The sequence below is a fragment of the Barbatula barbatula genome (genome assembly GCF_947034865.1).
Source record: "Barbatula barbatula genome assembly, chromosome: 11".
In the NCBI taxonomy this organism is placed as follows: Eukaryota; Metazoa; Chordata; class Actinopteri; order Cypriniformes; family Nemacheilidae; genus Barbatula; species Barbatula barbatula.
Window position 1 is genome coordinate 352,491 of NC_136774.1, and position 17,684 is coordinate 370,174.

General features: G+C 43.9%; 1 protein-coding gene across 1 annotated transcript in view; it reads left to right on the forward strand.

Annotated features, from left to right (window-relative positions):
* Positions 1–17,684, forward strand: part of LOC306900277 (uncharacterized protein) — a gene marked incomplete at its 3' end in the record, with an annotated part of 33,697 nt that overhangs the window by 11,894 nt on the left and 4,119 nt on the right. The window contains exons 3-9 of the mRNA XM_079467095.1: positions 166–352; positions 1,097–1,279; positions 2,182–2,313; positions 2,997–3,228; positions 4,114–4,358; positions 10,115–10,276; positions 12,839–13,085. Of these exons, the coding sequence (XP_079323221.1) occupies positions 166–352; positions 1,097–1,279; positions 2,182–2,313; positions 2,997–3,228; positions 4,114–4,358; positions 10,115–10,276; positions 12,839–13,085 (1,388 nt within the window). The remainder of the gene's footprint in view (positions 1–165; positions 353–1,096; positions 1,280–2,181; positions 2,314–2,996; positions 3,229–4,113; positions 4,359–10,114; positions 10,277–12,838; positions 13,086–17,684) is intronic.

The following is a 17,684-nucleotide window of genomic DNA, read 5'->3' on the forward strand; positions in this document are numbered from 1 at the left end:
GTCACACGCTGTGTTTCAACACTTAAACAGAATTCTGTTATATAAACTGTTCTGGAAAGATATTTAGGAGTTGAGAGGTGTTGAATATGAGCAGATGTTTGGTGTTCATTGATGTGCAGTTTTGTCAACATTTATTCTCATAATTTCCTCAATGCCTTTGTTTAGAGTTGTCAATTTTCAGACCAAGAACGGTGCCACACCGCTGTATCTTGCGTGTCAGGAGGGTCACCTGGAGGTGGTTCAGTATTTAGTGAAGGACTGCGGGTCGGAGCCAAGTATCAGAGCCAATGACGGCATGACCCCGCTGCACGCCGCCGCACAGATGGGACACAACACCGTCATCGTCTGGCTGGTGAGACATCAGCTATATGACATGACTACAGCATTTCTCTGCTTTCTGAAGGAAAGTCTGTTCAATCCAAACACAGCAGATTCGATCAGTCATTTTCACTCCAAAATGACTGACCGCAGCTGTAATGCGTCAGAGGAGAACTGGCCCTCCGGCTGAGACCGCAATCTCCCCAGGGGCTTTTCTCCATCATTGGAGTTAAGGTTTCTCTCCAACGGGACGTGTTGGATTGTTCACCGGGAGACGGCTGATTTTAGATTGTCTTCTGAAAAGTCCATTAACGTTTCTTTCATTAGGGTGATCCTCTCTGTTTGTGCTCTTTAGACTCAGTTTCCTATTCTGTGTTTTCTTTTCTCACGTAAAGCTGCTCCGAAACAATTCAACATTGTAAAAAGTGCTATATAAATACATTTGATTTGACTTGATCAAGATCACCACCACAGTTACTGTTAAACAAAAAATGGTCACCATTGACTCGACCAGAGTCATGTTTATTTCAACTCTGGAAAGTCAACGGGGAGCATTTGTGGGGTGAAATGTTCCTTTAAAATGAATGTCATTCAGTGAACGCACATCTCTTAAATCATAGCTGTGAAATATAAAATCACTGATGATTTAGTTCGATCTCAGCAAATGAAAACATACAAATAACAAGAGTGCTTGAGAATCTGGCTGTTCTTTGAGAGGTTTACACTGCGTAACAGGAAAGGTTTGGACATTGATGCTGTTTGCGTTGTTTATGTCCAGATGACTTTCACAGACATCGGCTTGACTGACAGAGATAATGATGGAGCTACAGCCATGCACTTCGCAGCCAGTCGTGGACACCCTAAAGTTCTCAGCTGGCTTCTGCTGCACGGAGGAGAGATGGTGATGGACAGCTGGGGTGGAACGCCTCTCCACGACGCAGCTGAGAACGGAGAACTGGAGGTGTGTGTATAGCTGTAGATTATGTCTACTGTTTTCTGAGCTTCTCACACCATTTTTCAATCATCTTTGATGGGACAAAGAAAGAAAGCACACCAACCTGCTCTGAGATGAGACAACAACAAATGCAAAAAACTGTATACTTAACATTTGTGAGCCCGTCTGTGACATCCAGGCTAAAGTCTCAAGATCTGAGATCAGGAGCATCATGAGATTTCGATCATTGACTTGACCTTAGTCACTCAATATCATAGACGTGGAGATTACAGTTTTAACAAAGGTTATCTAGCTGGGTTTTCACAGACTTAATGTAATAAACAATAGATTTCAAAGGATTCTCGAGTCATCGCTGTATCTGTGTGTATATCAATAGATTGAAATTGTGTAACTTTGTTGTTGTTGTTATTTCCTTTGGTGATGATCAGAAGATAATGTGAAGTGAGTGTGAAGCAGCGCACTGAAGGAAAGAGATGTGAGAGAGAATGAGTTCCTAATGTCTCTCGCTCTCTGCACCGACACTGAACACATGACAGCTGTCATTCACCTTTAACTGCATTCATTGCAAACCACTAACACACAACTCTACCATCACATGTCCTGTGACTCTTCAAGTGTGTATATATTTCTATAGTGCAATATTGTCTAAATATAAGAGTGAGTCCAGCAGCCTCGTGTCTCTGTCATACGTTGATAAACAGTTACCCGGGGGTAACTACTGTAGGCTGTTGCCATGGTGATACTTCACTTTACACCCTGAATCACATGATGATTCCCTATGACACTGAGATCTGGACATCCCGGGTGGTTGTGAGAGTGTTGCTGTGAGGTTTTCTGGGTGTGATGGCTTTGATATTGATGATATTCTGCTGTAGGGATAATGAATGATGTGCTGTTTCTCTCTGTAGTGTTGTCAGATTCTAGTGGTGAATGGAGTGGATTTGGGAATACGAGACCAGGATGGATTCTCAGCGGCGGATCTGGCCGAGTACAACGGGCATCACCAGTGTGCCAAGTACCTCCGCACGGTTGAGAACATGGTGAGACCCCCCCACACACGGTTGGTGATGGTGGAGATTTCTGTTAATCCATAGATGTCCATGAACACTTTATGTTTATGAAGCCGTTGGTAGGTTTTGAATGTGACTTTCACTTTTTTTTATCATGGGTTGACCGAGTTAATTCAGATTATGCACAGTTGACATCTTCTAGCCTGAATAATGAATAAGGAATGCGTTAAGCGTGTCTGTAGGGAACACGGGTCTGAGGTTTAACACGTCTCTGGTGTCTGTAATGAGAAATCTTTCCGGTCACTTCCAATTACACACACATGAACAATGTATGGCACAAACAACACAAACATACGTTCAGTGACCAGACTCAAAACCATGTCAAATGTAATGCTAAATATGTTTCATGTAAGTCACTTTAATGAGAAAGTTTCAAGAGAGATGACAACTTTCATTGAGTTTGCAGCCTGTTAATGTTTAATACAGGTTTTGATTGAGAATTCTGCAGCAGGTTTGTAAAACACATTTACATCATCAGAGAATTTCCTTTTAATCTGCATTTTCCGAAATGAATTGGATCCTCTGATCTCTCACTTACTGTAATGTACTGCGCTATTGGTGAGCAGAGATGTTTTTCAGATTGGCAGCATCATCTCGTGACGTCTCGCTCATGTTGTGGATGTAAATGAACAGAAGTGTGATGTTTCTCTCAGAGCGTGGAGCATCGTGTGCTGTCCCGGGACCCTTCGGCGGATCTGGAGTACAAGCAGCCGGACTCAGGTCTGTCCTCACCGAACGCCACCCTGCACCCCGCCGCCCCTCCTGCGGGTCGCTTCGACGTCTCCTCGCCCTCCAGCTCGCTGTCCAACTACGACTCAGCCAACAGCAGTCAGACGAGCACCGGAGAGAAGAGGAACGGCTCTCCTCCTTCACGAGCGCCTGCAGGTCAGACAAACACAGACATCACATTAAAGCACATGAAGGAGCGCTCTGTCCTATCTTTCATGTGTGCTGTCACCGGCTACAGCGGGATGATATTATTTGTATGTTTTTTCATTTGTATGATACATAACACGCAAACAAAATAAGTGTACACGTAAAGAATGAAAGATCTAATGCACTGCAAATCATTTGTTTTTGTTTTTTTTTGTGGTTAAAAAAATATCTAAACATTCTTAAATCAAGATGCACTTTCTTGAAAGATATTTAGTCTCTTTTTAAGTTTATGGTAAAAAATTCTACCAATGGGGTGAGAAAAATAAACTTCAAATTCAAGTTAAAACAAGACAAAAATGTTTGCCAGTGTGACATGCTACAGGCAATGCGTGAATGTCAGGATGAAGACAAATCCTACATCATCTCAATGCGTCAATACAGTTTGAGATGTTTAATGAAAATGTCAAATGGTTGATAAATGAGTGTCTGCGGTGATGTGTGATTTGTCATGTGTGTGTGTGTTCACTGAAGCAGAAGTCATTGACTACACACTGATGTCCTCTAGTGGACACACACACACACACACACACACACACCTTCAGGTGGTCACTGTTTCATTTTAATGAACGTGTAGATATGTCACATACATATACAATAAAACACCTTTCTCAAAGGGATGAAAATTATGCCTTTATCCTCCTGTCAAATCCTCCTGTGAGTTTCTTTCTTCTTCAGAACACGACAGAAGATATTTTGAAGAATGTTGATCATCAAACTCAAACTCTTTGCTCTCTCTGAGCTGATGTACAGTATGTGATGAGTATGAATGAACCTCTGGATGTCAGTGCTTCTGGATGGTAATGGGGTATTTCTGTGATTGTGTTTTGATGGCAGCTGCTGGAGATTCAGTCATCACAGACATGCAGGCGTATATGGACATGCTGAACCCCGACGTAACAGAACCTGCACACCTGCCGCCCCCTCCCACCTTCCCCCCACCCCCACCTCCATCAAACCTGCCCCCTCCACCCGCTTACCCCCCACCCAACACACCTGAGGGGGACGAGACGGCGTCCGCTGAGTACCTGAAGGTGAAGAGGAATCTGCGGCGGGTGGAGAACGACGGAGGGAAAAAAGAGGTAGGCCACTTCCTTCTGCTCGTCTGATCCCAGGAGTACAAGAGAGACACATGTGACTGTTTTGTGACTCTTTTGTTGTATTCAGATACACAAGAGGGGTAATCTGTGGATTCACACAAACAGGAAATGTAATAAAAGAGAAGAGCCTGTATGTTTACATTGAAATGGATTTTCGATGTTTTATCCTTCATTCGCTATAAAAATATCACTTTTCTTTATTGTGGTTTAATTGAGAACAGTATTTCTTTATATTCATAATAGCTCGCTCGTCCTCTACAAGAACTTGTCCATCAACTTAATATTATGAAGAATGCAAATTTTTCACTTCCTCCAATCCTCTTTTCATATAGACATCAAATGAATGAGAGGATTTCAAATGCCTGAGAAACATAATAACATGATAACTGAGTGCATACATCATAAGTAATGTGATGTGATGATTGAGCCCATAATAACACATCAATCCCTGAGGAGTGTACACTGAAACATCTAATGAACACACGTTCTGTTGTTTTAATAAGGCATGAACAGACACACACGTGTGAGATAAAACAACACAAGATGGTCTAATGACAGCAGTTTACACTCATTACACACACTGTCATGTGTTTTCTGTTGCCTGGCCAACAAACTTCATCCTCACGCACGAAACCAGCGTTGTTCATGCACAAAGCCCAGAGCAGGTGCACACACGCACACACACACACACACACACACTGATGCTTTTGTGTGGCTGTTAATGAGGTCTTCCATTAGTCCATTCATGCCGGACGTGATGGACCTGACGTTCATTTATCTAACAAGAACATTACTGACAATTCAACTGTGTCTGAAGAGAACATAATGCGCTTGTTGTCTGCTTGTTTGCTTTTAAGATTTAGACCTTGTAACTGGGTTCAGATGTTGTTTTGATGTGGACGGCCATAACAAACCGGCTTATCATGTTCCACACTGTTCATACCCAGCTCTTCCAGTTTGTAGTATTTCATACTGTTGCTTCATTTTCATGTTTACGGCACACATGATTCTGAACCCGAGCATAAAAACACTGAGCAGTTCCGGCATGACCTCTGACCTTCAGAATAACCTCCACCTGTGTGTCATGTGTCGTGTGCAGGCTTAAAAGCATTCACTTACTGATGAGGCATATTTGAAGGAGCATAATATTTTGATCTACAGAAATGAAGACGTTCAAGAAATGGACATCAAATGTTTACAACAGTACAATTCTGTTTCATTCAATGTCCTCTGTTCCTTTAAATCACAGGTGAGCGCCGGGACATGCAAACCACTCCGATATAACTTCACCTTCTAGGAGAGAAATGACACTTTTCATATCAACACACAAAAACATCATGTGGAAGTGTGTAATAGAAAAACATTTGGAATCGAATGATGTCAACCCGTAGAAACTGTTCCCTAACCCCGCTACATCCATTATTGTTAATGATTGTTTTTACTTCAACTTGAATAATATTAATAGATTTCATATAAATCCATGAACAGTGGTCTCTACTGTCAGATATCTGTCCAGAAGAAAACACATGATCTGTTCTCTGCTTGTCCTTTTATGGTCAGATAGTCACAGGTGAGAGCGAGTGAATGTTTCATCACATCCTTTCACACGTTTACTGTGTGTCAATAGAACTGCAGTGTCTCCTCCCATCTATATCAAACGTCCAGCTTCCAGAAACCCTGATGCTGTGTTTCATATCTGTCGGTCACTTGATGAACGGGGAAGTGTTTCTCATTTCCTTCTCTTGTGTTTTTCATAAATGTGTCTGTGAGTGGTTTCTCACAGCGTGTGTTGAACGTGTGGTCCGGTGATATAGCAACCGCTCAGCGTGGGCTGTGTTTAGTGAAGTTGAGCTGACTCTTGGTTAGTTTGTTTGCACAGCTCCAGTACATTTGAATACCACATCATTTAGTAACACAGGCCCATATTAGGCCAGCGTTGACTCCGAATGTGTGTCGCTGTTGATTTAATGCACTTCATTCTGTAACACTTTAACAACATCATCACATTCATGTTCTCAGATCCAGTTCCCTTTCATTCTGTGAACCAGAGGACACACTGCCAATAAATGACAAATGAAAATCATGTTTTTTACTGAGCATTTACTTGCAGAGAATAAAAAAAGTGGAAAGGGTTCAAAATGTTTGTGTAGTTTACGTACAGGACGTGTGGGGTTTTTGTGTGGTTTACTTAGGGGATGTGTGGTGTGTTTGTGTGGTTTACGTACAGGATGTGTGGGGTTTTTGTGTGGTTTACTTAGGGGATGTGCGGGGTGTTTTTGTGGTTTATTTAGGGGATGTGTGGGGTGTTTGTGTGGTTTATGTAGGGGATTTGCGGGGTGTTTGTGTGGTTTACGTAGGGGATGTGTGGGGTGTTTGTGTGGTTTATGTAGGGGATTTGAGGGGTGTTTGTGTGGTTTACGTACGGGACATGCGGGGTGTTTGTGTGGTTTATGTAGGGGACGTGCGGGGTGTTTGTGTGTATGGGACGTGTGGTGTGTTTGTGTGGTTTATGTAGGGGATTTGAGGAGTGTTTGTGTGGTTTATGTAGGGGATGTGCGGGGTGTTTGTGTGTATGGGACGTGTGGTGTGTTTGTGTGGTTTATGTAGGGGATTTGCGGGGTGTTTGTGTGGTTTACGTAGGGGATGTGTGGGGTGTTTGTGTGGTTTATGTATGGGATTTGCGGGGTGTTTGTGTGGTTTACGTAGGGGACGTGTGGGGTGTTTGTGTGTATGGGACGTGTGGTGTGTTTGTGTGGTTTATGTAGGGGATTTGCGGGGTGTTTGTGTGGTTTACGTAGGGGACGTGCGGGGTGTTTGTGTGTATGGGACGTGTGGTGTGTTTGTGTGGTTTATGTAGGGGATTTGAGGGGTGTTTGTGTGTTTTATGTAGGGGACGTGCGGGGTGTTTGTGTGTATGGGACGTGTGGTGTGTTTGTGTGGTTTATGTAGGGGATTTGCGGGGTGTTTGTGTGGTTTACGTAGGGGATGTGTGGGGTGTTTGTGTGGTTTATGTATGGGACGTGTGGTGTGTTTGTGTGGTTTATGTAGGGGATTTGCGGGGTGTTTGTGTGGTTTACGTAGGGGACGTGCGGGGTGTTTGTGTGTATGGGACGTGTGGTGTGTTTGTGTGGTTTATGTAGGGGATTTGAGGGGTGTTTGTGTGGTTTATGTAGGGGATTTGAGGGGTGTTTGTGTGGTTTACGTACGGGACGTGCGGGGTGTTTGTGTGGTTTATGTAGGGGACGTGCGGGGTGTTTGTGTGTATGGGACGTGTGGTGTGTTTGTGTGGTTTATGTAGGGGATTTGAGGGGTGTTTGTGTGGTTTATGTAGGGGACGTGCGGGGGGTTTGTGTGTATGGGACGTGTGGTGTGTTTGTGTGGTTTATGTAGGGGATTTGCGGGGTGTTTGTGTGGTTTATGTATGGGACGTGTGGTGTGTTTGTGTGGTTTATGTAGGGGACGTGCGGGGTGTTTGTGTGTATGGGACGTGTGGTGTGTTTGTGTGGTTTATGTAGGGGATTTGAGGGGTGTTTGTGTGGTTTATGTAGGGGATTTGAGGGGTGTTTGTGTGGTTTACGTACGGGACGTGCGGGGTGTTTGTGTGGTTTATGTAGGGGACGTGCGGGGTGTTTGTGTGTATGGGACGTGTGGTGTGTTTGTGTGGTTTATGTAGGGGATTTGAGGGGTGTTTGTGTGGTTTACGTACGGGACGTGCGGGGTGTTTGTGTGGTTTATGTAGGGGACGTGCGGGGTGTTTGTGTGTATGGGACGTGTGGTGTGTTTGTGTGGTTTATGTAGGGGATTTGAGGGGTGTTTGTGTGGTTTATGTAGGGGATTTGAGGGGTGTTTGTGTGGTTTACGTACGGGACGTGCGGGGTGTTTGTGTGTATGGGACGTGTGGTGTGTTTGTGTGGTTTATGTAGGGGATTTGAGGGGTGTTTGTGTGGTTTATGTAGGGGATTTGAGGGGTGTTTGTGTGGTTTACGTACGGGACGTGCGGGGTGTTTGTGTGGTTTATGTAGGGGACGTGCGGGGTGTTTGTGTGTATGGGACGTGTGGTGTGTTTGTGTGGTTTATGTAGGGGATTTGAGGGGTGTTTGTGTGGTTTATGTAGGGGATTTGAGGGGTGTTTGTGTGGTTTACGTACGGGACGTGCGGGGTGTTTGTGTGGTTTATGTAGGGGACGTGCGGGGTGTTTGTGTGTATGGGACGTGTGGTGTGTTCGTGTGGTTTATGTAGGGGATTTGAGGGGTGTTTGTGTGGTTTACGTACGGGACGTGCGGGGTGTTTGTGTGGGACGTGTGGTGTGTTTGTGTGGTTTACGTACAGGTGAGAATCCTGTGGATGTACACTATATAACGTGGTCGGGTGAGAAAGACGAGCCGTTGTGGCCATGAGCAGCCGCTGTGTCACCGTGTTTTGCATAAGAGACCACGAGCGCTCTGACCTGTGGTTGGATAACAGGTGAGCCTGTAAAGCCGCTCCCCCCGGGGATGTGATTGGGTGTTGGAGGGGGCGGGGCCAGTCAAAGCAGCCGCAGGTAGAGCGACACTCGGCAGAATGGAGCTCTTGTGATGAGACACCTGTGCTTCCACCGGCTTTAAACCTGAAGTGACAGCACATCCAGAGAGAGAGAGAGAGAGACATACGGGCGGGTAAGACTGACTTCAGCGTTATGTAATGATGCATTTCTGATGCAGGGGCTTTGTTGAAATAACACAATGGACTTTAGAGCGGCTGAAGGTGTTTTTGTGGAATTTTCAGTCGTATAAAGATCATGCAGAATGAATTAAGCGATGCGTTCTTGTGTTCTTGGTGTGATGTGACTCTTGCACAGCTGAAGGATACGTCTACTGGTGACTGCTGCTGAAATATTCAACAGGCTTGAGTTCAGTCTCATTGTATAGAGGTCAGCTAGGCTTTCCCTCAGGAACACACTCGGGTTTCACTGCCTTCACATTATTCATTACACTGAATAACTGAGCCATACCATAATACGATGTGTTGTTTATATAACATCCTAAATCATGGTAGCAAGCAGCTCCGGTGCAATGCTTTATTTGGTCTATTTTATGAGATTATTTGTTTAAGAATTGCATTGCGCAATGTTGTTTACTATGCAAACGCCGAGGTTTTGCATTAGGTAAATCTTGAGAACAGGAGCACAAAACCAGTGCGTTTTTTGGTGTGCGTTGGAAATTTCTTGAAACCGTGCCGAATGTCTCTATGTCATGAAGATCTCTTGAGGATGAGAATGAAAAGTCTTTTGTTTCAGCTCAATGTCTCATGCTGAGTTTATTCTGATTATTGAAGGACTTTTCTGAGCATTAAATGCATGAAAAGGTTTCCTGTCACATGACAAAAGCACTTGTAATGATGGGCTGGGTGAGGGTGGGGGGTTTAATATTTAATAAGTGACAGCAGCGTTTATGACAGTACAATAAGAAAACATCATCACTAGTCTTCATGACGTAATCTGAATGTCTCTCGAGGGATTGCTCAACACCTGTGACAAACTATCATGATATTGGAGAATTCATCCAAAATCATTTTGAACGGGAGTGTAAAACTGACCTAGTGAAACCCTCAGAAACTATCACTCTCTGCTGGACTTTATACAGACCCCGGTCTCTTTATACAGTCTATGTTGACTTGAGCGGAAATTTGTGTGTTTATCAATGTATTTGATGTGTGTTTGTTATCATGAAGTGAAAATGAATGCAGATTTCTTTTCGTAGCAGCTGAATCCAGGCGAGAAGCACGACAGACTGCGAAGAGTTGACTCCAATCGAAAGTCTCGTAGCTTCAGTAAGCAGCCGAGCACTGGGGATTATTACAAGAGTTTGGCCAGTGACGGGACGGAGCAGAACCTCGACAGAGCCATGGCACCCAATGAGGAGGTACACCGCTCACACCATAACTACAACTCAATCACCACTTTACATGGACATTCAATAGTGACCATAACACGCTACACACGCTTCCATTGTGAAGATCACTTTGCATATTTCAGCTTTGTGAGATGTCCTCTTTCCTAAATGCGACCCTGGATCACAAAACCTTTTTTTTGTCTTAAGTAGCACAGAAACATTTTAGGTAAAAGCCAAAAATACATTGTATGGGTCAAAATTATGGATTTTTCTTTTATTCCAAAAATCATTCGGATTTTAAAGGCAGAGTAGATCATTTGGAAAATGCTAACGTTTGCCTGCTAGCAGTGCAATAATACAGTCCCTCCCTCTCGCGAATCATCATCCAAAGCCACGCCTCCTCCAAAACACATGAGCGCACGCACAGACCAGAAGCTGTTGGATCGGTTCCAGTGAAGTCGTGTCACATTCACCGGTGAGAAAACATTACAGCACAAAGTGAATTACATGACAACAATAGCAAACATCTCCAGGTACCTGCTCTCTGTCCGCCACTGTCCCGCTGCCTGCACATTGCACATGAGCGCGCTGATGACATATGATGTCTGCGTGAAAAGGGTGCGCAGTGGGATGCAAAATACGCTGACTGAAAATGTTCACATGACGTATCATTGCCCTCAAACCGAGGAAAGTAATTGGTTCAATATTTTTTGAATATAATTATAAAAATAGGATGTTAAGAGACTTCCAACCAGTATGAAAAAAACTTTTCTGGAAAGGATTGCCTACTCTGCCTTTAAGTAAAGATCATGTTCCATGAAGATGTTTAGTAAGATATTTCCTACCCTCAATATATAAAAACCTTATTTTTGTGGGTGGGTGACCTGCTACAGTGCCTCTGATTAACAACTTCAAAGGCCATTTTCTCAATATTCAGATTCCAGAGTTTTAAACGGTTGTATATATATCCACCATTTATAGTCATATCCTAACAACCCATACATCATTAGAAAGCTTTATTATTCAGATTATGTAGAAATCAAAATTTTCAAAACTTGACCCATAAGACTGGTATTGTTGTCCAGTGTCACAAATATTTAATATCATAGACCAGTGGCACAAAAATGTGCAGATGGACAGATTACAAACATTTGCCAACAGAAGCGATGCTTTCAGGTTAACACACGGTCAATGTGATGTTGCAGAAGATTTGTGGAGATTGTTACGTGTTCTCTGGTGCTTTCACATGAAATGGATGCAGATAAGAAGACAAATGCAGTCGAGGTGTGGTCACACGTATTGAGCTACTGGATAAACAGTGCTGTGTGTGTTTGTTCTTGTTGTGTTACGTAAGTCTGACGGCCTTCCAGCGTTGTGTGTGTGTGTCACTACTGGCCGTTTACTGGCACAGATTTTGTTCAAACACAGCGTGACTGCTAGAAAACAAAACTCAGATATTTACCTCACCTGCAGCTTGAATCTCCTTTTCAAGATATTGTCTAGAAGCAGCACTGTCTACATTCACATGATGTATGGATGGTCTGATTTTATTCATGTTCTGAGCGTGTGTGCGTGCCTGCGTGCGCATGTGTGTGTGTGTGTGCATGGAAGCAGATGGAGCTCCAGACGTCCCAGCGGCTCGTGACACACAGACATATGTTTGAGATAGTGATCATGATGATGTGGGAGGGGTCCACGGGCACGTGCGCGGCACGCGTCCAGCAGGAGGGGCCGGGGTGAGAGGTCAAGGCTTGTTTACTCAGCGGGAGGGGTGTGGAGGTCTCTGGAGATGCTCTCTCATTCTCTCTGTGAAGGATTGTAGACTCAACAGATGTCCGTCCATTCCAGCAAACCCATGATGTGTATTCATCACCAGCTGTAATGTGTAATGTGACGGGCGGGCTCAGGGGGATTGTTTGTTACATCCCAAGTGCTTAACTAAATTCATGAAGTTCAAGAGAAAATGACAATTGACTTTGGGAATTTTTGATCATCAATCATTTTCTTTATACTATTACAATAGAGTTGATATGTTTGTGTAGACAGATGTACAGGTGAATTCTTTTCTTCAGTGGTCAGCAGTGGATATTGTCCTTCATCAAGATGACATTCACAACATGTGTGTCTGTTGTACAGTATGACGTGTTTCTGAATTACACAGCATGTTTCCTAAGAATGGACTATGGGACTTGATTTAGTCCTGCCAGTGATGAGCTATACGACTGGTTGATTTTATTATGTGTATTGGGAAGACAAATATAATTTTCTGTGGACTAATATCCAGCAATGAATCATTTCCAACAAAAGCAGCAGCAAGTTCTCAAAGTCAATCAGATGGACAGTATTTTCAGGTGATTTAAGTGAAGATACTTTCTATTGAAACAGGAGGTTGTGACTTCTCTCTGTTTTTGATGTGGTCACAAGCCTTTAGTACCGCACATGTCACCATTCACATAAACATTCTCCAGAACATTTGCATTTGATGGACAAAGGATTGGCCACGCCCCATCAGCGGTTTAGATCCATTCTGCTGGAGTCTGTAAAGTGTAAAAGTGCAGATTTGCTGAAAGATCATTTGTGTTGTGTCGACAGGTTTCTGCTCTGGTTGAAGAGCCGGCAGACACGACCCCTGCTCCTGAGAACAGCACGGTTACCGCAGACGATCCACCCGCTCCGCCTCCACCACCTCCCCCACCCGCCAGCTCCTCTGTCCCGACTCCACCCCCACCTCCACCCCTCCCCTCAGGGCCTGCCGCCCCGCCCCCCCCTGCCCCGGCCCCACCCCCAGCTGCCCCTGTACATGCCTCTGACCAGCGCAGGATGTCTAACTCGTCCAACAGTGAGTACTGACACATCTCTCTCTCTCTCTCTCTCTCTCTCTCTCTCTCTCTCTGTCTCTCAAGATTCAAGATTCAAAAAAAGCTTTATTGGCATGATAAAAAGTGTTTCACATTGCCAAAGCAGGAAGATTAAATATAAACATTCTGTATAAAATAAAATAAGAGTATCCTATATAAGAAACAATATGTACACATCAATACAGACATAAAAGTGCGAAGTATTGACAAAAGTTCTTAGTGAAAGTGACATGATCCTGTCAGAAGTGTCAGTTTGTGTGTGTCAGTGTTGTGTTTGTTGTGTCAGTGTTGTGTGTGTTGTTTCAGTGTTGTGTCAGTTTGTGTATGTTGTGTTGTGTGTGTTGTGTGTGTTGTGTCAGTGTTGTGTTGTGTTGTGTTGTGTTGTGTCAGTGTTGTGTGTGTTGTGTCAGTGTTGTGTGTGTTGTTTCAGTGTTGTGTCAGTGTTGTGTGTGTTGTGTCAGTGTTGTGTTGTGTTGTGTGTGTTGTGACAGTGTTGTGTCAGTGTTCTGTTGTGTTGTGTCAGTGTTGTGTGTGTTGTGTGTGTTGTGTTGTGTTGTGTTGTGTTGTGTCAGTGTTGTGTCAGTGTTGTGTCAGTGTTGTGTTGTGTTGTGTCAGTGTTGTGTGTGTTGTGTCAGTGTTGTGTCAGTGTTGTGTCAGTGTTGTGTTGTGTTGTGTTGTGTTGTGTTGTGTCAGTGTTGTGTCAGTGTTGTGTTGTGTCAGTGTTGTGTCGTGTCAGTGTTGTGTCAGTTTGTGTGTGTTGTGTCAGTGTTGTGTTGTGTCAGTGTTGTGTTGTGTCAGTGTTGTGTCAGTGTTGTGTTGTGTCAGTGTTGTGTCAGTGTTGTGTTGTGTTGTGTCAGTGTTGTGTCAGTGTTGTTTGTGTTGTGTCAGTGTTGTGTCAGTGTTGTGTTGTGTCAGTGTTGTGTTGTGTCAGTGTAGTGTTGTGTTGTGTCAGTGTTGTGTTGTGTCAGTGTTGTGTTGTGTCAGTGTTGTGTTGTGTCAGTGTTGTGTCAGTGTTGTGTCAGTGTTGTGTGTGTTGTGTCAGTGTTGTGTTGTGTCAGTGTTGTGTCGTGTCAGTGTTGTGTTGTGTCAGTGTTGTGTCAGTGTTGTGTCAGTGTTGTGTCAGTGTTGTGTGTGTTGTGTGTGTTGTGTCAGTGTTGTGTGTGTTGTGTCTGTGTTGTGTGTGTTGTGCTGGTTGTCGCTCTTCTGTCGTGACAGGACTTGACGTATCTGGCCGTCAGGTTTGAGCTGATGGGCTTTTCTCCCAGTATGTATGAGATCTTGTCCTGTTGTGTGTGTGTGTTGTGTCAGTGTTGTGTCAGTGTTGTGTCAGTGTTGTGTGTGTTGTGCTGGTTGTTGCTCTTCTGTCGTGACAGGACTTGACGTATCTGGCCGTCAGGTTTGAGCTGATGGGCTTTTCTCCCAGTATGTATGAGATCTTGTCCTGTTGTTGTGTCAGTGTTGTGTTGTGTCAGTGTTGTGTGTGTTGTGTCAGTGTTGTGTCAGTGTTGTGTCAGTGTTGTGTCTGTGTTGTGTGTGTTGTGCTGGTTGTTTCTCTTCTGTCGTGACAGGACTTGACGTATCTCGCCGTCAGGTTTGAGCTGATGGGCTTTTCTCCCAGTATGTATGAGATCTTGTCCTGTTGTTGTGTCAGTGTTGTGTTGTGTCAGTGTTGTGTCAGTGTTGTGTCAGTGTTGTGTCAGTGTTGTGTGTGTTGTGTCAGTGTTGTGTGTGTTGTGCTGGTTGTTGCTCTTCTGTCGTGACAGGACTTGACGTATCTGGCCGTCAGGTTTGAGCTGATGGGCTTTTCTCCCAGTATGTATGAGATCTTGTCCTGTTGTTGTGTCAGTGTTGTGTTGTGTCAGTGTTGTGTGTGTTGTGTCAGTGTTGTGTCAGTGTTGTGTCAGTGTTGTGTCAGTGTTGTGTCAGTGTTGTGTGTGTTGTGCTGGTTGTTTCTCTTCTGTCGTGACAGGACTTGACGTATCTCGCCGTCAGGTTTGAGCTGATGGGCTTTTCTCCCAGTATCTATGAGATCTTGTCCTGTTGTTGTGTCAGTGTTGTGTCAGTGTTGTGTCAGTGTTGTGTGTGTTGTGTGTGTTGTGTGTGTTGTGTCAGTGTTGTGTTAGTTTTGTGTCTGTGTTGTGTTGTGTTGTGTTGTGCTGGTTGTTGCTCTTCTGTCGTGACAGGACTTGACGTATCTCGCCGTCAGGTTTGAGCTGATGGGCTTTTCTCCCAGTATGTATGAGATCTTGTCCTGTTGTTGTGTCAGTGTTGTGTTGTGTCAGTGTTGTGTCAGTGTTGTGTCAGTGTTGTGTGTGTTGTGTGTGTTGTGTCAGTGTTGTGTGTGTTGTGCTGGTTGTTGCTCTTCTGTCGTGACAGACTTGACGTATCTCGCCGTCAGGTTTGAGCTGATGGGCTTTTCTCCCAGTATCTATGAGATCTTGTCCTGTTGTGTGTGTGTGTTGTGTCAGTGTTGTGTCTGTGTTGTGTCTGTGTTGTGTGTGTTGTGCTGGTTGTTGCTCTTCTGTCGTGACAGACTTGACGTATCTCGCCGTCAGGTTTGAGCTGATGGGCTTTTCTCCCAGTATCTATGAGATCTTGTCCTGTTGTTGTGTCAGTGTTGTGTCAGTGTTGTGTCAGTGTTGTGTGTGTTGTGTGTGTTGTGTGTGTTGTGTCAGTGTTGTGTTAGTTTTGTGTCTGTGTTGTGTTGTGTTGTGCTGGTTGTTGCTCTTCTGTCGTGACAGGACTTGACGTATCTCGCCGTCAGGTTTGAGCTGATGGGCTTTTCTCCCAGTATGTATGAGATCTTGTCCTGTTGTTGTGTCAGTGTTGTGTTGTGTCAGTGTTGTGTCAGTGTTGTGTCAGTGTTGTGTGTGTTGTGTGTGTTGTGTCAGTGTTGTGTGTGTTGTGCTGGTTGTTGCTCTTCTGTCGTGACAGGACTTGACGTATCTGGCCGTCAGGTTTGAGCTGATGGGCTTTTCTCCCAGTATGTATGAGATCTTGTCCTGTTGTTGTGTCAGTGTTGTGTTGTGTCAGTGTTGTGTGTGTTGTGTCAGTGTTGTGTCAGTGTTGTGTCAGTGTTGTGTCAGTGTTGTGTGTGTTGTGCTGGTTGTTGCTCTTCTGTCGTGACAGACTTGACGTATCTCGCCGTCAGGTTTGAGCTGATGGGCTTTTCTCCCAGTATCTATGAGATCTTGTCCTGTTGTTGTGTCAGTGTTGTGTCAGTGTTGTGTCAGTGTTGTGTGTGTTGTGTGTGTTGTGTGTGTTGTGTCAGTGTTGTGTTAGTTTTGTGTCTGTGTTGTGTTGTGTTGTGCTGGTTGTTGCTCTTCTGTCGTGACAGGACTTGACGTATCTCGCCGTCAGGTTTGAGCTGATGGGCTTTTCTCCCAGTATGTATGAGATCTTGTCCTGTTGTTGTGTCAGTGTTGTGTCAGTGTTGTGTGTGTTGTGTCTGTGTTGTGTGTGTTGTGCTGGTTGTTGCTCTTCTGTCGTGACAGACTTGACGTATCTCGCCGTCAGGTTTGAGCTGATGGGCTTTTCTCCCAGTATGTATGAGATCTTGTCCTGTTGTTGAAACTGCTTGAAGTCTTTGTGGAAGTTTGTGAACTGGGGGAAGAATGTTTCTCTGTGTGTGACTTGGAGAGTGATTGCGGTCTTTCCACTTGTTAATCCAGCAAGGAAGGTTTTGTTATGGAATGTGCCCCCATTTATTAGCGATGAGGCATTAAAACGCGAGCTGTCTGGATATGGACAAAACATTCCGCTGGGTTGTAAATCTCCGATGATCAAACGTGTATATTATTCTGAGAATGGATTTTGGACCGGATTGTGAGGAAATAAACGTTGCCTTCAACTTCAAAGTTGATGGGTTTGATTATGTCATTTATGCTACTACTGAAAACATGAAGTGCTTTGGATGTGGAAAAGAAGGGCATTCGGTACGTTCTCGTCCAGAAAAAGACAGAATAGCAAACACTGCTCATGAAAATGTAAAATGTAAACCAAATCATTGACAGGGAAAAAGAAAGGCTGATAAAATGTCAGAAATGAACAGAATTTTGAGGAAATGGATTTAGAGCTTGATGAGGTAGAGAAGGAAATAGGTAAAGATGACGAGAGTCTCTTTAAAGTGCCTTCAGTGAAAAGAAAATCGAATTCCTGTGAAAGAGTTGATGAATCAAAGAAAAAGATGCAAGATGAAAATAATACACAAACCTATGATATGTCACAAATGTCTGATATTATACAAACGTCTGATTCAGAAAGTCAGCAAGAAGTATCTGAAGCCTCTGTAGAAGAGAATGAGAGGCAAGATTACAGTGGCTACAGTTTAGAAAGAATGAAAGATTTTCTACAACGAACAAAAGGAATGAGAAATGTTGAGGTGATTACGTTTTTCCCAGATCTCTCGCTATTTGTTGATTCAGCAAAAATACTAATGAAACAAAAGGGTGGAAAATGTTTGTCGACTCCAGATGTGTATAGGTTTAAGAAGATTGTGCAAAAAGAACGTGCTAAGAAAACGCTAAATGGTTCACAAAATTAATGCAATGATATGTTGGTGTTTTTTGCCTCCCTCATCA